Here is an 11,931-nt window from a genome sequence, read left to right as displayed (position 1 = left end):
GCAGCAGACCCAGTCCCGGAGGGATGTAAGGGGGAATAAGTATTGCTAGTGGGAGCCTAGGCCAGGGCACTGGGGGGTCTGGTTGCAGGTGGCCTAGTTTGCACACAAAGGACAGAGGGTGCTAGTCTAGAGGGACCCATGGCACCCGACTTGAGTATAAGCTGAGGGTGACTTTTTCAGCACATTATGGGTGCTGAAAAACTAGGCTTATACTCAAGTATATACAGTACCTGCTAAGAAACAGTAACTGACTATGAATCAGCAGATAGGGGTAGAATTCCTATTGGTTCTACCTTCATATCTGATGATTCCATCCTGAATGTTAGTGGAGGGCACAAACAATCTTTCCTGCGACCAATGGCCACCTTTAGACTGAATGATTCTCATTACGGGTCGCACCATATTTCTTTACCCTTTCAGTGCCAGCCAATTCTTGCTTTCATTAGTACTGAATGCCAGACATTTTTTTAATGTTTTGTGCTTTCTGTGGTTAGGGAGGTGGAATTTAGTTCCATTATTATTTATTTACAAGTTAATGTGGCCATACCCAGGCTGATAAAAGCTGCTGATAAAAGAGCAGGCTATAAAAGAGGCAGAGAAAGGGAACTGGAGGGAAAGGGCAGTAAAACTGCTATGAGGCAACACTATTGTAGAGAAGCACAATGAGAGGAGAACAGGTCAGTATGTTGGGGAAACATAAATAAAAGAAGTAAAGTGAGTTTGGGGTCCTACTTGTGTCTATACACGCACTGTATATTGTGCTGTTGTGCCATTGTACAGTAATTGCAGCAGGGACCCCCAAACGAATTTAATATTTATGAAGCTTTTAGTGTTTGTGGCTTAGGAAATAACCTGTGGTCATATGATAGAACATTCCCCTGTTTCATCAGCCTTCCATCATCCACCCACAACAACATGAAGCTTTCTTTCCCAGCACTGGACTGAGTTACCCCTACATATCCAGTCCAATCCAACAGGCCTCCTACTAATCAGTGGGTCATTGGCCTCACACTGCTTGGTATGTAAACAAATATTCCAGCAGCAACACCCATGAAATAATTCCAAGCAGCCCCTTAACCCTGCAAAGTGCTCTTTAGATGGAACTGCTGAAAGTCTGAAAGAGGTGAATATTGTGCACATTGATGAGTGCACTGTGCCTGCTGAGCTGTTTGATGCCCGCTATGCATAGGGGTATAAAATATGTGTCATATAGAGACTTGGAGACCAAAACAGTGCATCCAAGTATGTATGTACATATGTATATTTTCTACTTCTACTAGTTATGTGCACAGTGGCAATGTGGGACTGTGAAAATGCAATAAAATCACTAAACAACACACCAAAGCCAATAAAATGGAATAGAATTTACAAATAATGAAAAATGTGTGTGTAAACCTCTTATCTGGATGCAGGAAGACATTATAGGGCCAAAGGTAGATAAGGGGATTTGCCCTGTGGCCGAAGATGGCAGGGGGGCAGCAACACCAGGGGCCGACGAGGGCTCAGGAAGCAGCAGCAACAGCAGACACATGGTTTCCATATATCTAGTGCACCCTGCCGCTTGTTGCCTAGAGGCAGGGGAACAAGGGGTGTAAAGGAGCAGCTTTAAAGAGATCAAAGGGAAATAAGGGACTTTTTAATAAGAATCTGGGAGCTGTTAAAATAGGGACTGTCCTGTACAAATCGGCACACTTGGGAGGTATGTCATTTTGTTAACCCTTATCCTGTACATACCTTGTGGCAATATATAAATACATCATATACATATTCTGTGTGCTGCAATGTACATAAAGGCATACATACTTGCTGCACATACTTTGTAGCACTATATAAAGGCACACACATACTGTGCTATATAAAGGCACACACATACTGTGCATAGCTTGTGTTACTATGTAAATAAAGGTATACATGCATGCTGTACCTCCCTTGTACCGCTATATAAATAAATATATTGCATACGGAACTCTAAAGGGGGTGGGAAATGCTGCTTCCCTTGTAAGGGGCCCCAGCACCAAGCCTGCTGCTAAAAAAATGCTAATTATTCCCAGATTTCCAAGATTTTTGGTGATTTTTTTTTTGTTTGTTTTCCCAAACTATGTTATTCTTTTGCAGATATTTAACGTCAGAACATTGCTGTTTTTCCCTCCCCTCTATCATTTTAGACCCTTGGTAGAGGGACTTATTCCCCAGCCTACGTATTAACCAAATACACAGGCGTTGTCAGTCTGGAGGGAGGAGAAGGAATGGTGCTGAACTTCTTATACTTTCTTATTCATGCATTAAAGTTGTTTTCTTATTCGGCCAGTGAATAAGTAACTGGTGTTTTAAAGAAATAAATGACCTTGGGCCACAGATTTAAAAGTTGATGTACATTGTCAGAGATGCCCTACATAAACTTCAGCTTGTTCCAGCCTGGGCAGGAAAACTGCCACCCAAAGGGGCAATAGTTTTCTTATTCTAATGATTTAAAGGGTTAAATAAACTTGGGCCATTGATTGCAACCCATATTTTTGCAGGTAGGGGTGCCCTGCATTGTATGCACCCATTTTTGTCCTGGCCCAAAAAGGGTCTGGGCAGGAAAAGTGGCATCAAAGTGGGCATCCTTGCAATTTTGCCTATTTGAATAAGTAGCAGGGGAGCTGAAGGGGTTAAGAGAAGGGAAAGGGGTGGAGTCAATTCAGCAAGAGCAAAACACAACAGAAAGAACTGGGCAGACCTCCCACTACAAAGAATTTATCTCACCAACCTGGTGGAAGCTCCGCTACTTAGGTAAGAAACCGACTGCTTTATTTCATATTCAAGAAGAATTTTCTTTAACGATAGTTTGTATGATGTTCCTTAAAAATCATATATGTAGGTAAAAACACAAAGGATTAGTTATATTGTGGAACTAATGTTCCCAGTGTGTTTATATAACATCCCTCCAACTGTTGCTAAAGTGTAACAGCATTGTACTACTAGCCTACTAATACTACTAGTACTAATAGCCTGTAGCTATAAGCAGAATCCTACTAACGGGCTGTAGTACAATGTATATTAATTACTTACAGTTTGCAACATTTACCTCCTTATGTTGTGTCTCTGGGATGTTCCATTTGTGCTTATCTTCCCTTTTGTTTTAGCTGTTAGGAGATTTCTGGGAGTTGTAGTTGAACAACAACTGGAGGGCTGTATCCCAGCTATTTTTTTTTTTTTTTGGATGGGGGTGTATGCTGTTGAAAAGGGAAGCATCAGTCTCTGATTACATTAGCTTACTATACTTACTGAACAAATATTCCAACCTTGATATTGTTGTGATCCTAATGCATGTAGATGGGTTCAATAATTCCCTGACCCCCAGAGCTTAATCCTGCAGAAAGCAAAGAGACAAATGCTTTTATCTTGAAATGATCTGCACGGTGCAGTGAAGCTCAGCACAATGTAGCTTAGTCCATGCACATCAATGCATTTAAACTTTTAAGCACTTTTGATGCACTTTTAATGCCATTTGTATCATATTCAATGTGTGTTATTTTCCTCATTAGAGAACATGAAACCCACCTCCCCCAACTTTGGAAACATATTGTGGTGTAGCGCCCAAAAATGCAACGTGTTTCCCTCCATCTGTTAGTGGGTGCATTGCTTTGGGGACAATTCTGCAGACACATTGGTGTGACATGATTTTCCCATGTCAGTGCTGTATCCATTGCATGGGCTACCAATTTGGTTGCCATTTTAGTCCTGCTGGGAATCAGAAGCCCACCCCATAGCACAGACTTATGTCTCAGTTTGTGTGTTGTTTTCAATGCTCTCCCAATTTGTTACAGCCTCATAATTAATTGCACAGATTCAGCCATGAGAGTTATTTGGTTTATGGTCAGTGATTCCCAGAAACTATGATGGGAAACAGCCGACAACAATCCTGCTGCTGTTTTCCCTGATAATAGAAATAAAATCCTACATGTAGACTGTAAGCTCTACGGGGCAGGGACCTCCTTCCTACTGTTTCTCATACCACATGGCACTTACTCCCTGTGCATTTATATATATATTTATTGTATTTATTTATTATAACACTTGTCCTCCCTGTGTGTAATTCTGTATTTTGTAAGATTGTACAGCGCTGCGTACCCTTGTAGCACTTTATAAATAAAGTTATACATACATACATACATGGGGTTCAAACAGACATACCTACCCACAGTCAAAAATCAGGGCATTAAAGCTCCAGAAATGTCCATTTCCAGTAAGGACCATGCCCCTTTCAGGTCCATAATTGTAACTGAAAAGACCACACCCACTTCCAGTATATGCCAAACCCTTTCAGGTCTGTAATATGTTAGTAGTGAAGTATGTTAAAGGGTATATAAACCCTGCATAACTGTGTTGTTATGTAGTAGTAAGCGTTAAAGCTGTGATTCTTAGCCTATGGGTCAGGATAGAGAATAGCTGCCTATGCAGTGTAGGCTGGGTCCCAATGATCCGCTTTAACACTGTAGAATTTTCAATGTAAATAGTATCCAGGATAAATTCTCACTCAGTGCTATACTGCTCTATGTTGAATGCAGGATAATCTTCCAAAGAAAATCCTGCCTTCCTTACTCTCCATTCAAAGAAATGAAACAAAAATAAAATACAGCTTTACACAAAAATGGGCACTTGATTATGCTGTATTTGTTTGGAGAGCTTATTGCTTTGATATAAATAATTTTTCAACCTTCACTTATTTATGTGGTCCAGTTTAGTGCCGGATTGCTCTGGTTCCTGATGGTAACTCTTGGATAGGGAAAAGGGATGCTATAAATACATACTTTTCATTTCTTCGTTTTTGTGTTTTTGTGATTGTGGATGTTTGCTCCACTTAGCATCACCGTTGCCAGCCGTAGGCAGATCATTTCCTCTTCTTTTCAATGGAAAGCGATGACAGTTGAGGAAGGGTGGGTTGAATTCTGCAGTTCTTTCTGGAAGCATGTTGATGGCCAAAAGCCCAGGGGGGCCATAGGTCTAAGCTGGCAGACAGGTGGGAATCCAATGGAGTGATAGGAGGATATGGCCCCCAAATATGCTGAGCAGGCTGAGTTAATAGACACATAGATGTGGCGAGTCCTGCTGTTAGTGCTGTTCTGCCAGTGCTGAAATCGATCCCTTATACTGTGCAGACATCCCAGTAATGCTGCCTTAATCACATTATTGTGTTTTTGTGGGAGTAATGATGAGAGTAACGTTCCCCAGTGAGCGCCCCAGTTAGAGCCCCAGAGCACATATGGTGTCATGTTGAATCTGAACACAAAAACATGTTCCTTCTGGGCCCCACAAAAAGGCAAGAGTCCCCCCTACTAAAAGAAAAGAAAAAACTGGTGTTGCTTTGCGTTTCCCATCCATGAAAGCAACACAAATCTCTTTTCTCTCCCTGTTGTAGACTTGGATTCATTTTCAGCCCATTATGTTCCCCTTTTCCTGATCACGTTGCTCCTCCTCCTTCTTCGTTGGCGAGCGTATACCCTTTCCCTCGCTACCTCCCAAGTCTTCCATCATTACCTTTACAAATGACACCTTTATTGCAGCTCCCCATAGATCCTTTCTGGCCCCTCCCACTTTTACCAGAGTGGTGGGAGTTTCCTATAGGTTCCCCACAGAACCACGTAGGATATGTGTAGCCAATCCTAGCCACTTTGCAATGGCTCTTTATTATTTATTTTTTATAGTTCCTCTTCTATATCTTTCCAGCTTTTCACAGACCCCAGCAGCTCAAAAACTATTGCTCTGGAAGCTTACAATTTTATTATTATTGTTACTTTTTATGCCTTTTTATTTTCTAACCTGGCCCTCCTATTCATATTAAAGTTATATTATTCAAACCACTCCCTTGTTGCTAAGGTAAACAAGACCCTAGCAACAAGATAGGGGCTAAAGTTCTGAACCGCTAAACGAAAAGCTAAATAACTTGAAAAAAAATACAAATAATAATGCTACAGAAAGCAACATTTATCTATCCTTCCCTTGTAATGTAAGCGGTGTATAAGGCAATACTTGTTCTACCCTTTAATAAGACTTCCCAACTGGAGAAATCTTCACTGTTCATTTAGTTTCCACAGGCGCTACTATTGCAGTCTGTCGTGGGCTAATGTTTGTACCTCTGATTGCAATTCCAATAATCCTATAATGATTCCCTGCCTTTGATCCCTGCCCGGATCTGTATGGGGGATGTATAACACAGCGTCAGTAAAGCTGCGCATTCCCGTCATTAAGGTGCCCATCATGCAGAACTATAAGAAATACTTGACATACCTGTGGGAATAATATAGCAGATCCTTACAATGCTACAGATTTGTTAATTATCTACTCTGCTCTCCTCTTCCACACGCTTCAGTTCCCCTTTAACCATCTGTGTTGCCTCACCTGTCACTGGATCACTTTGCCAGCTTGTTTTTCTCACAGTTAAGAAATTGTGGCATTCATTGGACCAAAATGGGTCAGTTCTGATAATGATCTGCTTCAGTCTGCCAAAACAAGCAAAGAATCAGTGCTGAAGAAATAACCTCAACAGAAAAACAAAAATGTTGGGTGCCAAAGCAGAAACCATTCGCTTGGAATAGCTGTCAAAGCGCCAGTTCACTGACCAGGAAGATAAAGTGTATATTTTCTGCACCAAAGGTTAAAACATTGGGGGGGCAACACTGGGTACTTTCTTCTTTACCCTCAAGGAGCTGGACCAGTGGCATTAGGGGTGGAGCTGTGTCATATGGGGTGGGGCCATGCTGTGTAGGGGGCGTGTTTGTGCCATGTGGGGGGTGGGGATGTGACATTGGAGGGTATTGGGTAGATGTTTGTTTGGGTTTTACAATGCTATTGTAGCCACCAATGTCTCTCCTCACCACCAAGTCTCTGTGGCAACCAGTGGAACAAGTGCTCCCGACAGCTATAGAGAACCTACAGATTCTCATACACAGAGAAAAGCCCCAGGACACCGGCACCAAACCTGACAAAGGTACCAGTAAGAATTACCCTACAGACGGGGAAGCCGGATCAAAGGAGAATTCAGTTTATGAGGCCATCAATTTTGACAATTAAAGTTTTATTAGATATTTCTATTGAATATACCCTACAGATAAAGAGGTGATTCCCAACTGACCAATTACAGAGCTGCTCTTTTCTTGAAACAGATTATTAACTGGACGAAACACCTGCTAAGACATTGATATCCCTGAGAACATGGGAAGTATTCATATAAAAAATCCCTGTGAGAAGCAGTGCAAGATGGGCAGAAAACCAGAAAAAATTATGTGAATTTAGCTATTAAAGTCCAGACAAGGGTGTTTTGATTACAGGGTGGTGCGGCATTGGCGGAAACGTATGTGGGTGGGTATAAGGGTTATGCATGAGGTACTGGGAGTTGTGGCCAGAGCGGTAAGTGGCAGTGGGGACAGTGACGTGGGGTGGGTTCAGGCTAAGAAGAGTGGAAGTATTCCAACAAGAACTTATTCTAAAAGGAGGGAAGGCCTGGCCCAGACAATCATTAGAGTAACTATAGGTTACTGGGCCCCTGCACTCCTGGGCCCCTGGCTGCTTCCTCTGTACCAACGCCCCAGCTTGCTATGAATTTAGCTTGCCTCTTCTACACCTTCTGCAAGCTCCCTTCTCTTTCCTACTCCACAGACTCTCTTATTGGTACAGAGATGTGTTAGAAAACACTAAACCTTCTACTCGCTCAGCTTTCTGTCAAACACTCCCATCTGTCCAATCAGTGCTCAACAAGCAGCCAATGGGAATAGATGAAGGTATGGGAGGGGAGAAGGGTGACTGTGCCACCAAAGTATGTATGGGGTTCTTATACCATTATATGCTGCTGTCACTGCACCTTTACATGCTAGGGACTGGGATCATTGTGCCATTATGTGCTGGGGATCATTGTGCCATTCTATGCTGGGGTTATTGTTCCATTATTGTGTAGAGTTAGCATACATTCTTTTGTAGGGGGTGCAAGAAACTTTTATATATATATATATATATATACCGCCTGCCCTGCCGATGTCACCACAAAGGGGGCGTGGTGGGCACACACCTATAAATTCAGAAGACGCAAAGCCCGCAAATTGTGTGCCAAGGTCTGCCCAAACCCGCCAACCTGTGGGTATTGGGCTGGCCCACACATCACTATTACATATATACCTCCCTAATGTAAACCTATCTACCAGGGCTCTTTTACCTCTGGGTGCTAAAGATATCTTTGCAAGTCTCTCTCGTATATTTATGTCCATCTTTGCACCTAGCTGGTGTATGAGCTGCCCTGTGTATTTGGGCACTGTCACATGTAGCCAGTGCATTTGTAGATCGGAACATTCTGCACATACATAACTGTTATTGGAAAGTTGAGGGAAAATACATTGTAGAGGGGTATGACGACAGATAATGGAAGAAGAGGGATGTTAGTAATGCCTGTTTCCAACATTTCTAACATTAAGCAATTATATATTAGGTAATGCCCAACCACGCAGCTACATGCCCCAAACCTCACCCATTTCTTTATTTCTGTATTCGGGATATTTTTTAGCTAATTCTATGATGCCATATGATTGCTGTACCTCCAGGCACACACAGCCACCTGGTGACATGTTATATCAATAAGCAGCATTTATTTTTGCATGAGCTTTGCTTACCCTGTAAAATGAACCCAAAATCAGTATACTGTAGTACAACGTTAGCTTTATTTGTTATAGGGCTGAGGCAAGAATGGCTTTGTGCAGCTCCATTATTTATATGAAATAGGACCACCCATGCTATAGCCCTGTGGCTGTTTCTGTACTGTGACTCACATTACCCCTATCAGCCCTTGGCTCTCAGCGAATGTGACCCCTTCCTGGCCGCTCCATAACAGTATAAAGCATCTCTCCAATGAAAGATACACATGCAGATACTGGATCATTCTGTTGCTTTTCCACATTCTCTGAGCCAGTCAGCAGCTGCTTCTCATTTTATACTTTATTTATATAGGAGCGCTGACATGTTGTAACCAGCTGGCAAGGAATCTTCCAGTAAATGATGGCAAACCACTTAAATGGGTGGGGGTCCATTGGTAAACATCTCGTTGTCTTGCCTCTCTGAGGCCAAGAAGGGCTTTTTGTCAAACTGCAAGTACAAATAGCAACAGCTAATAATGTGCAGCTGTCTGAAGCTAAAGCCAAGCCCAGGTAAAATGGTGGAAATTCCTGTGCAATAATATGGGGGCTGAGGCACAAGGCAGCATTATTCTGCGCTAGCTACAGAGCCCCTGGGCCATTAAGACTGTAATGCTCAGCTAATTCATTTAGGATTGACAAATGATCTCATTCCTTATTCAGAGTGATTAGATTAATCCTTTTAGCAAGAGTGTATTAGTGAGTTCCACCACCCTAGGCACACCCCCCTCTCCCCACTGCTGGCTGGACCATCGCATGTGCAATAGAATGGGCTTCTGGGATGCTTGGCCCATGCCATGTTATGCCCCACCATGCCCCCTACTCTACCCAAGCCTGATATAAAAATCTGGGAGGATCAAAATAGGTTAAGGACATGTATGCCTCAGGGGCCCCTGCACCCCCTAATGGACACCGCTGCCGCAGCCTTTCTGCCCCCCGCATGCCCCCCCCACCCATCTGACACCCTCCTTTGAGTGCATCTAAATTAAACTTACAGTAGTAATAGTAGTATAGTACCCTCCGGGCATCGGGTCTGGGCTACTGGGTTTTTTTCCCCGGCGTCCCGGTGGCCCAGTCCGACCTGTATGTTTTTATAGTTAGCAGCAAGGATGTTGCTATGGTAAAATGGTGGGAGTACTGGATTGCCACCAGGTCTGTATTTTACCAGCCTAGCCAGTAAACACCTGCCAGGGCCGGTATTACAAATTTACTAGCAATGTAGTTGCACACACACAGTGAAATGTATAATGACTAGTCATTTCTTTACTTTCCATTGCTTGGCAGGACTTGTGATTGCCAGTAAGAAAACCATGAAAAGCAGTGGATCCCCTCAGCCTCCGGCCTATGACAACCAGCAAGAGACCAGAGAGTTTATGGTTCTCCCGTCACAACCACAGTCCACAGTGGTGAATATTCAGCCCTCTGAGGAGCCCCAAAAAGATCACCTGGTGTGGTCCATTTTCAATCTTGTCTACTGCAACTTCTGCTGCTTGGGATTGCTCGCTCTTCTGTTTTCTGTCAAGGTAAGAACGGGCATCACTGCTGCCAACTAGAGGTAATGGGGCTGATTTACAATGAGCATGTTCTTACCCCACAATGCAGCATGTTCTTACCCCACAATGCAGCATGTTCTTACCCCACAATGCAGCATGTTTTCCCAGAATTCCAGCATGATGTTAGTTGCCACTAAGCTTCACTGAAACTTGCACGCAATGTAACAATCCATGAGCAAATCTGCGGTCACTATTCGTAAACCACAGGCAAGCAGGGGCACACTATTGGCTCAGCATTAATATTAGAATTCGGCCACCACCCAGGTGATTAGTGGGCTAATAATTGGGAACCCCGGGGTAGGGTCCTGCTAATTTAGTAGTATGGGACCCCATTATTACTGATGGTAGCCCTAGCTGTAGGTGCCCATTAAGATGCTACGTACCTTTTTTGTATTGCAAATAGCAGTATGCTTGGGTCAGCTAAATACATAGGGGTGAAGCGCACACTGATCCAGTGTCGGACTGGGAGAGTAAAACAGCACAGAAATAGAGAGATATTCTGTCTGTCTGTGCTGCACTCTGCAGTCTGTCTGTACCCACTGTATTGCCCTGTACTTTCATACATCTTGTACAGCAATAATGCAACAAACAGAACACACAGGAGAGCACAGCTGCCCTCTTAGAATTAATCCTGAATGTTTCTGTTTGGAAGCCGCTACACTGGTTGCTGTGATATCTCTATGAATAAAATGATTCAGTTAAGTTTGAACAATGAATTTCTCAAACAAGGGAATACCAGGGGGTTTCTCAATAAAAATTAAAGGTTTAGGGCTCCGGCAGGTTGGCCCTTGGTGTCCCAGTCCGGCTGGGAAGACTATCTGAGATCTGTTTACTCAGGACCGGCAATTTTGTGCCTTCTTACAGAATAACGTGCAATAAGGATAGATCATTTCTTGTTTAATATATTAAATGCATTTTCATAATGGGGAGAGTGAACATGGGGCCCGTTCTTGTGTGGTTGCAATCCCACATCTCACAGTTTTCCAAATGGGTGCCTCTGTATTGCCCTACTGCCATTATTAAATATGTCTGCCTCATTCTCCTTCTTCTTATCTCCCCTCTTACCTGCAGTCCCGGGATCGGAAGCAGTTCAGAGACACGAGTGGGGCCAAGCATTACGCCACCACATCCCGATCTCTCAACATCGCCACCACTGTCCTTAGCATCCTCTGTTTTCTCATCTTCATCATCCTTTATTTTGTCGGAATCTTCGCAATACGCCACTAGGCGCCGGCCCACCACTTCTCCACAACAGATCCAATGCAATGGAGAAGATGCTTGATGATCATCATGGGACTGGTCTATATTAAACCGTATAATTTCACTATAAGCAGAGTTCATCAGTGATTCCATTCACACTATTCACTCTCTGCCATTCTTGTTCTTCTCAGGCAGTAGTTTCCCACCTTGCCGATATTGTTTTAGTTCTGCTTAGTGCACCCCTCACACAATGTCCAACTTACATTATTATCACAGGGCCCATGTTGTTCCTTTATATGAATATTTTAATGGCAACTATATAATTACATGTATTCCCATTTCTTTTTATAGCTTTTCCCATCCTGCCAAAGATATAATCTTGCCCACTAGCAGCACTACATTTAAATGTCCAACCATAGTTAATATCCCTATGTTAGGTTAGTCTGCTCTTTATGGGGAGTGTTTTACCTTGCTATAAGATGTGCCATGTTATAAAATATTCAATAAAATGTTGCTTAGTT

At 42.9% G+C, this 11,931-nt stretch overlaps 1 protein-coding gene across 1 annotated transcript; it reads left to right on the top strand.

Annotated features, from left to right (window-relative positions):
- The first annotated feature begins 2,722 nt into the window (after positions 1-2,722).
- Positions 2,723-11,931, top strand: ifitm1 (interferon induced transmembrane protein 1). Its single transcript, NM_001129931.1, is given in 3 exon segments — positions 2,723-2,772; positions 9,942-10,180; positions 11,282-11,931. Coding segments are annotated over 2 exon segments (369 nt in total). The 5' UTR covers positions 2,723-2,772; positions 9,942-9,967; the 3' UTR covers positions 11,438-11,931.

Source organism: Xenopus tropicalis, chromosome 4 (assembly GCF_000004195.4).
Source record: "Xenopus tropicalis strain Nigerian chromosome 4, UCB_Xtro_10.0, whole genome shotgun sequence".
Lineage (NCBI taxonomy): Eukaryota > Metazoa > Chordata > Amphibia > Anura > Pipidae > Xenopus > Xenopus tropicalis.
This window is presented reverse-complemented; position numbering and strand designations above follow the sequence as displayed.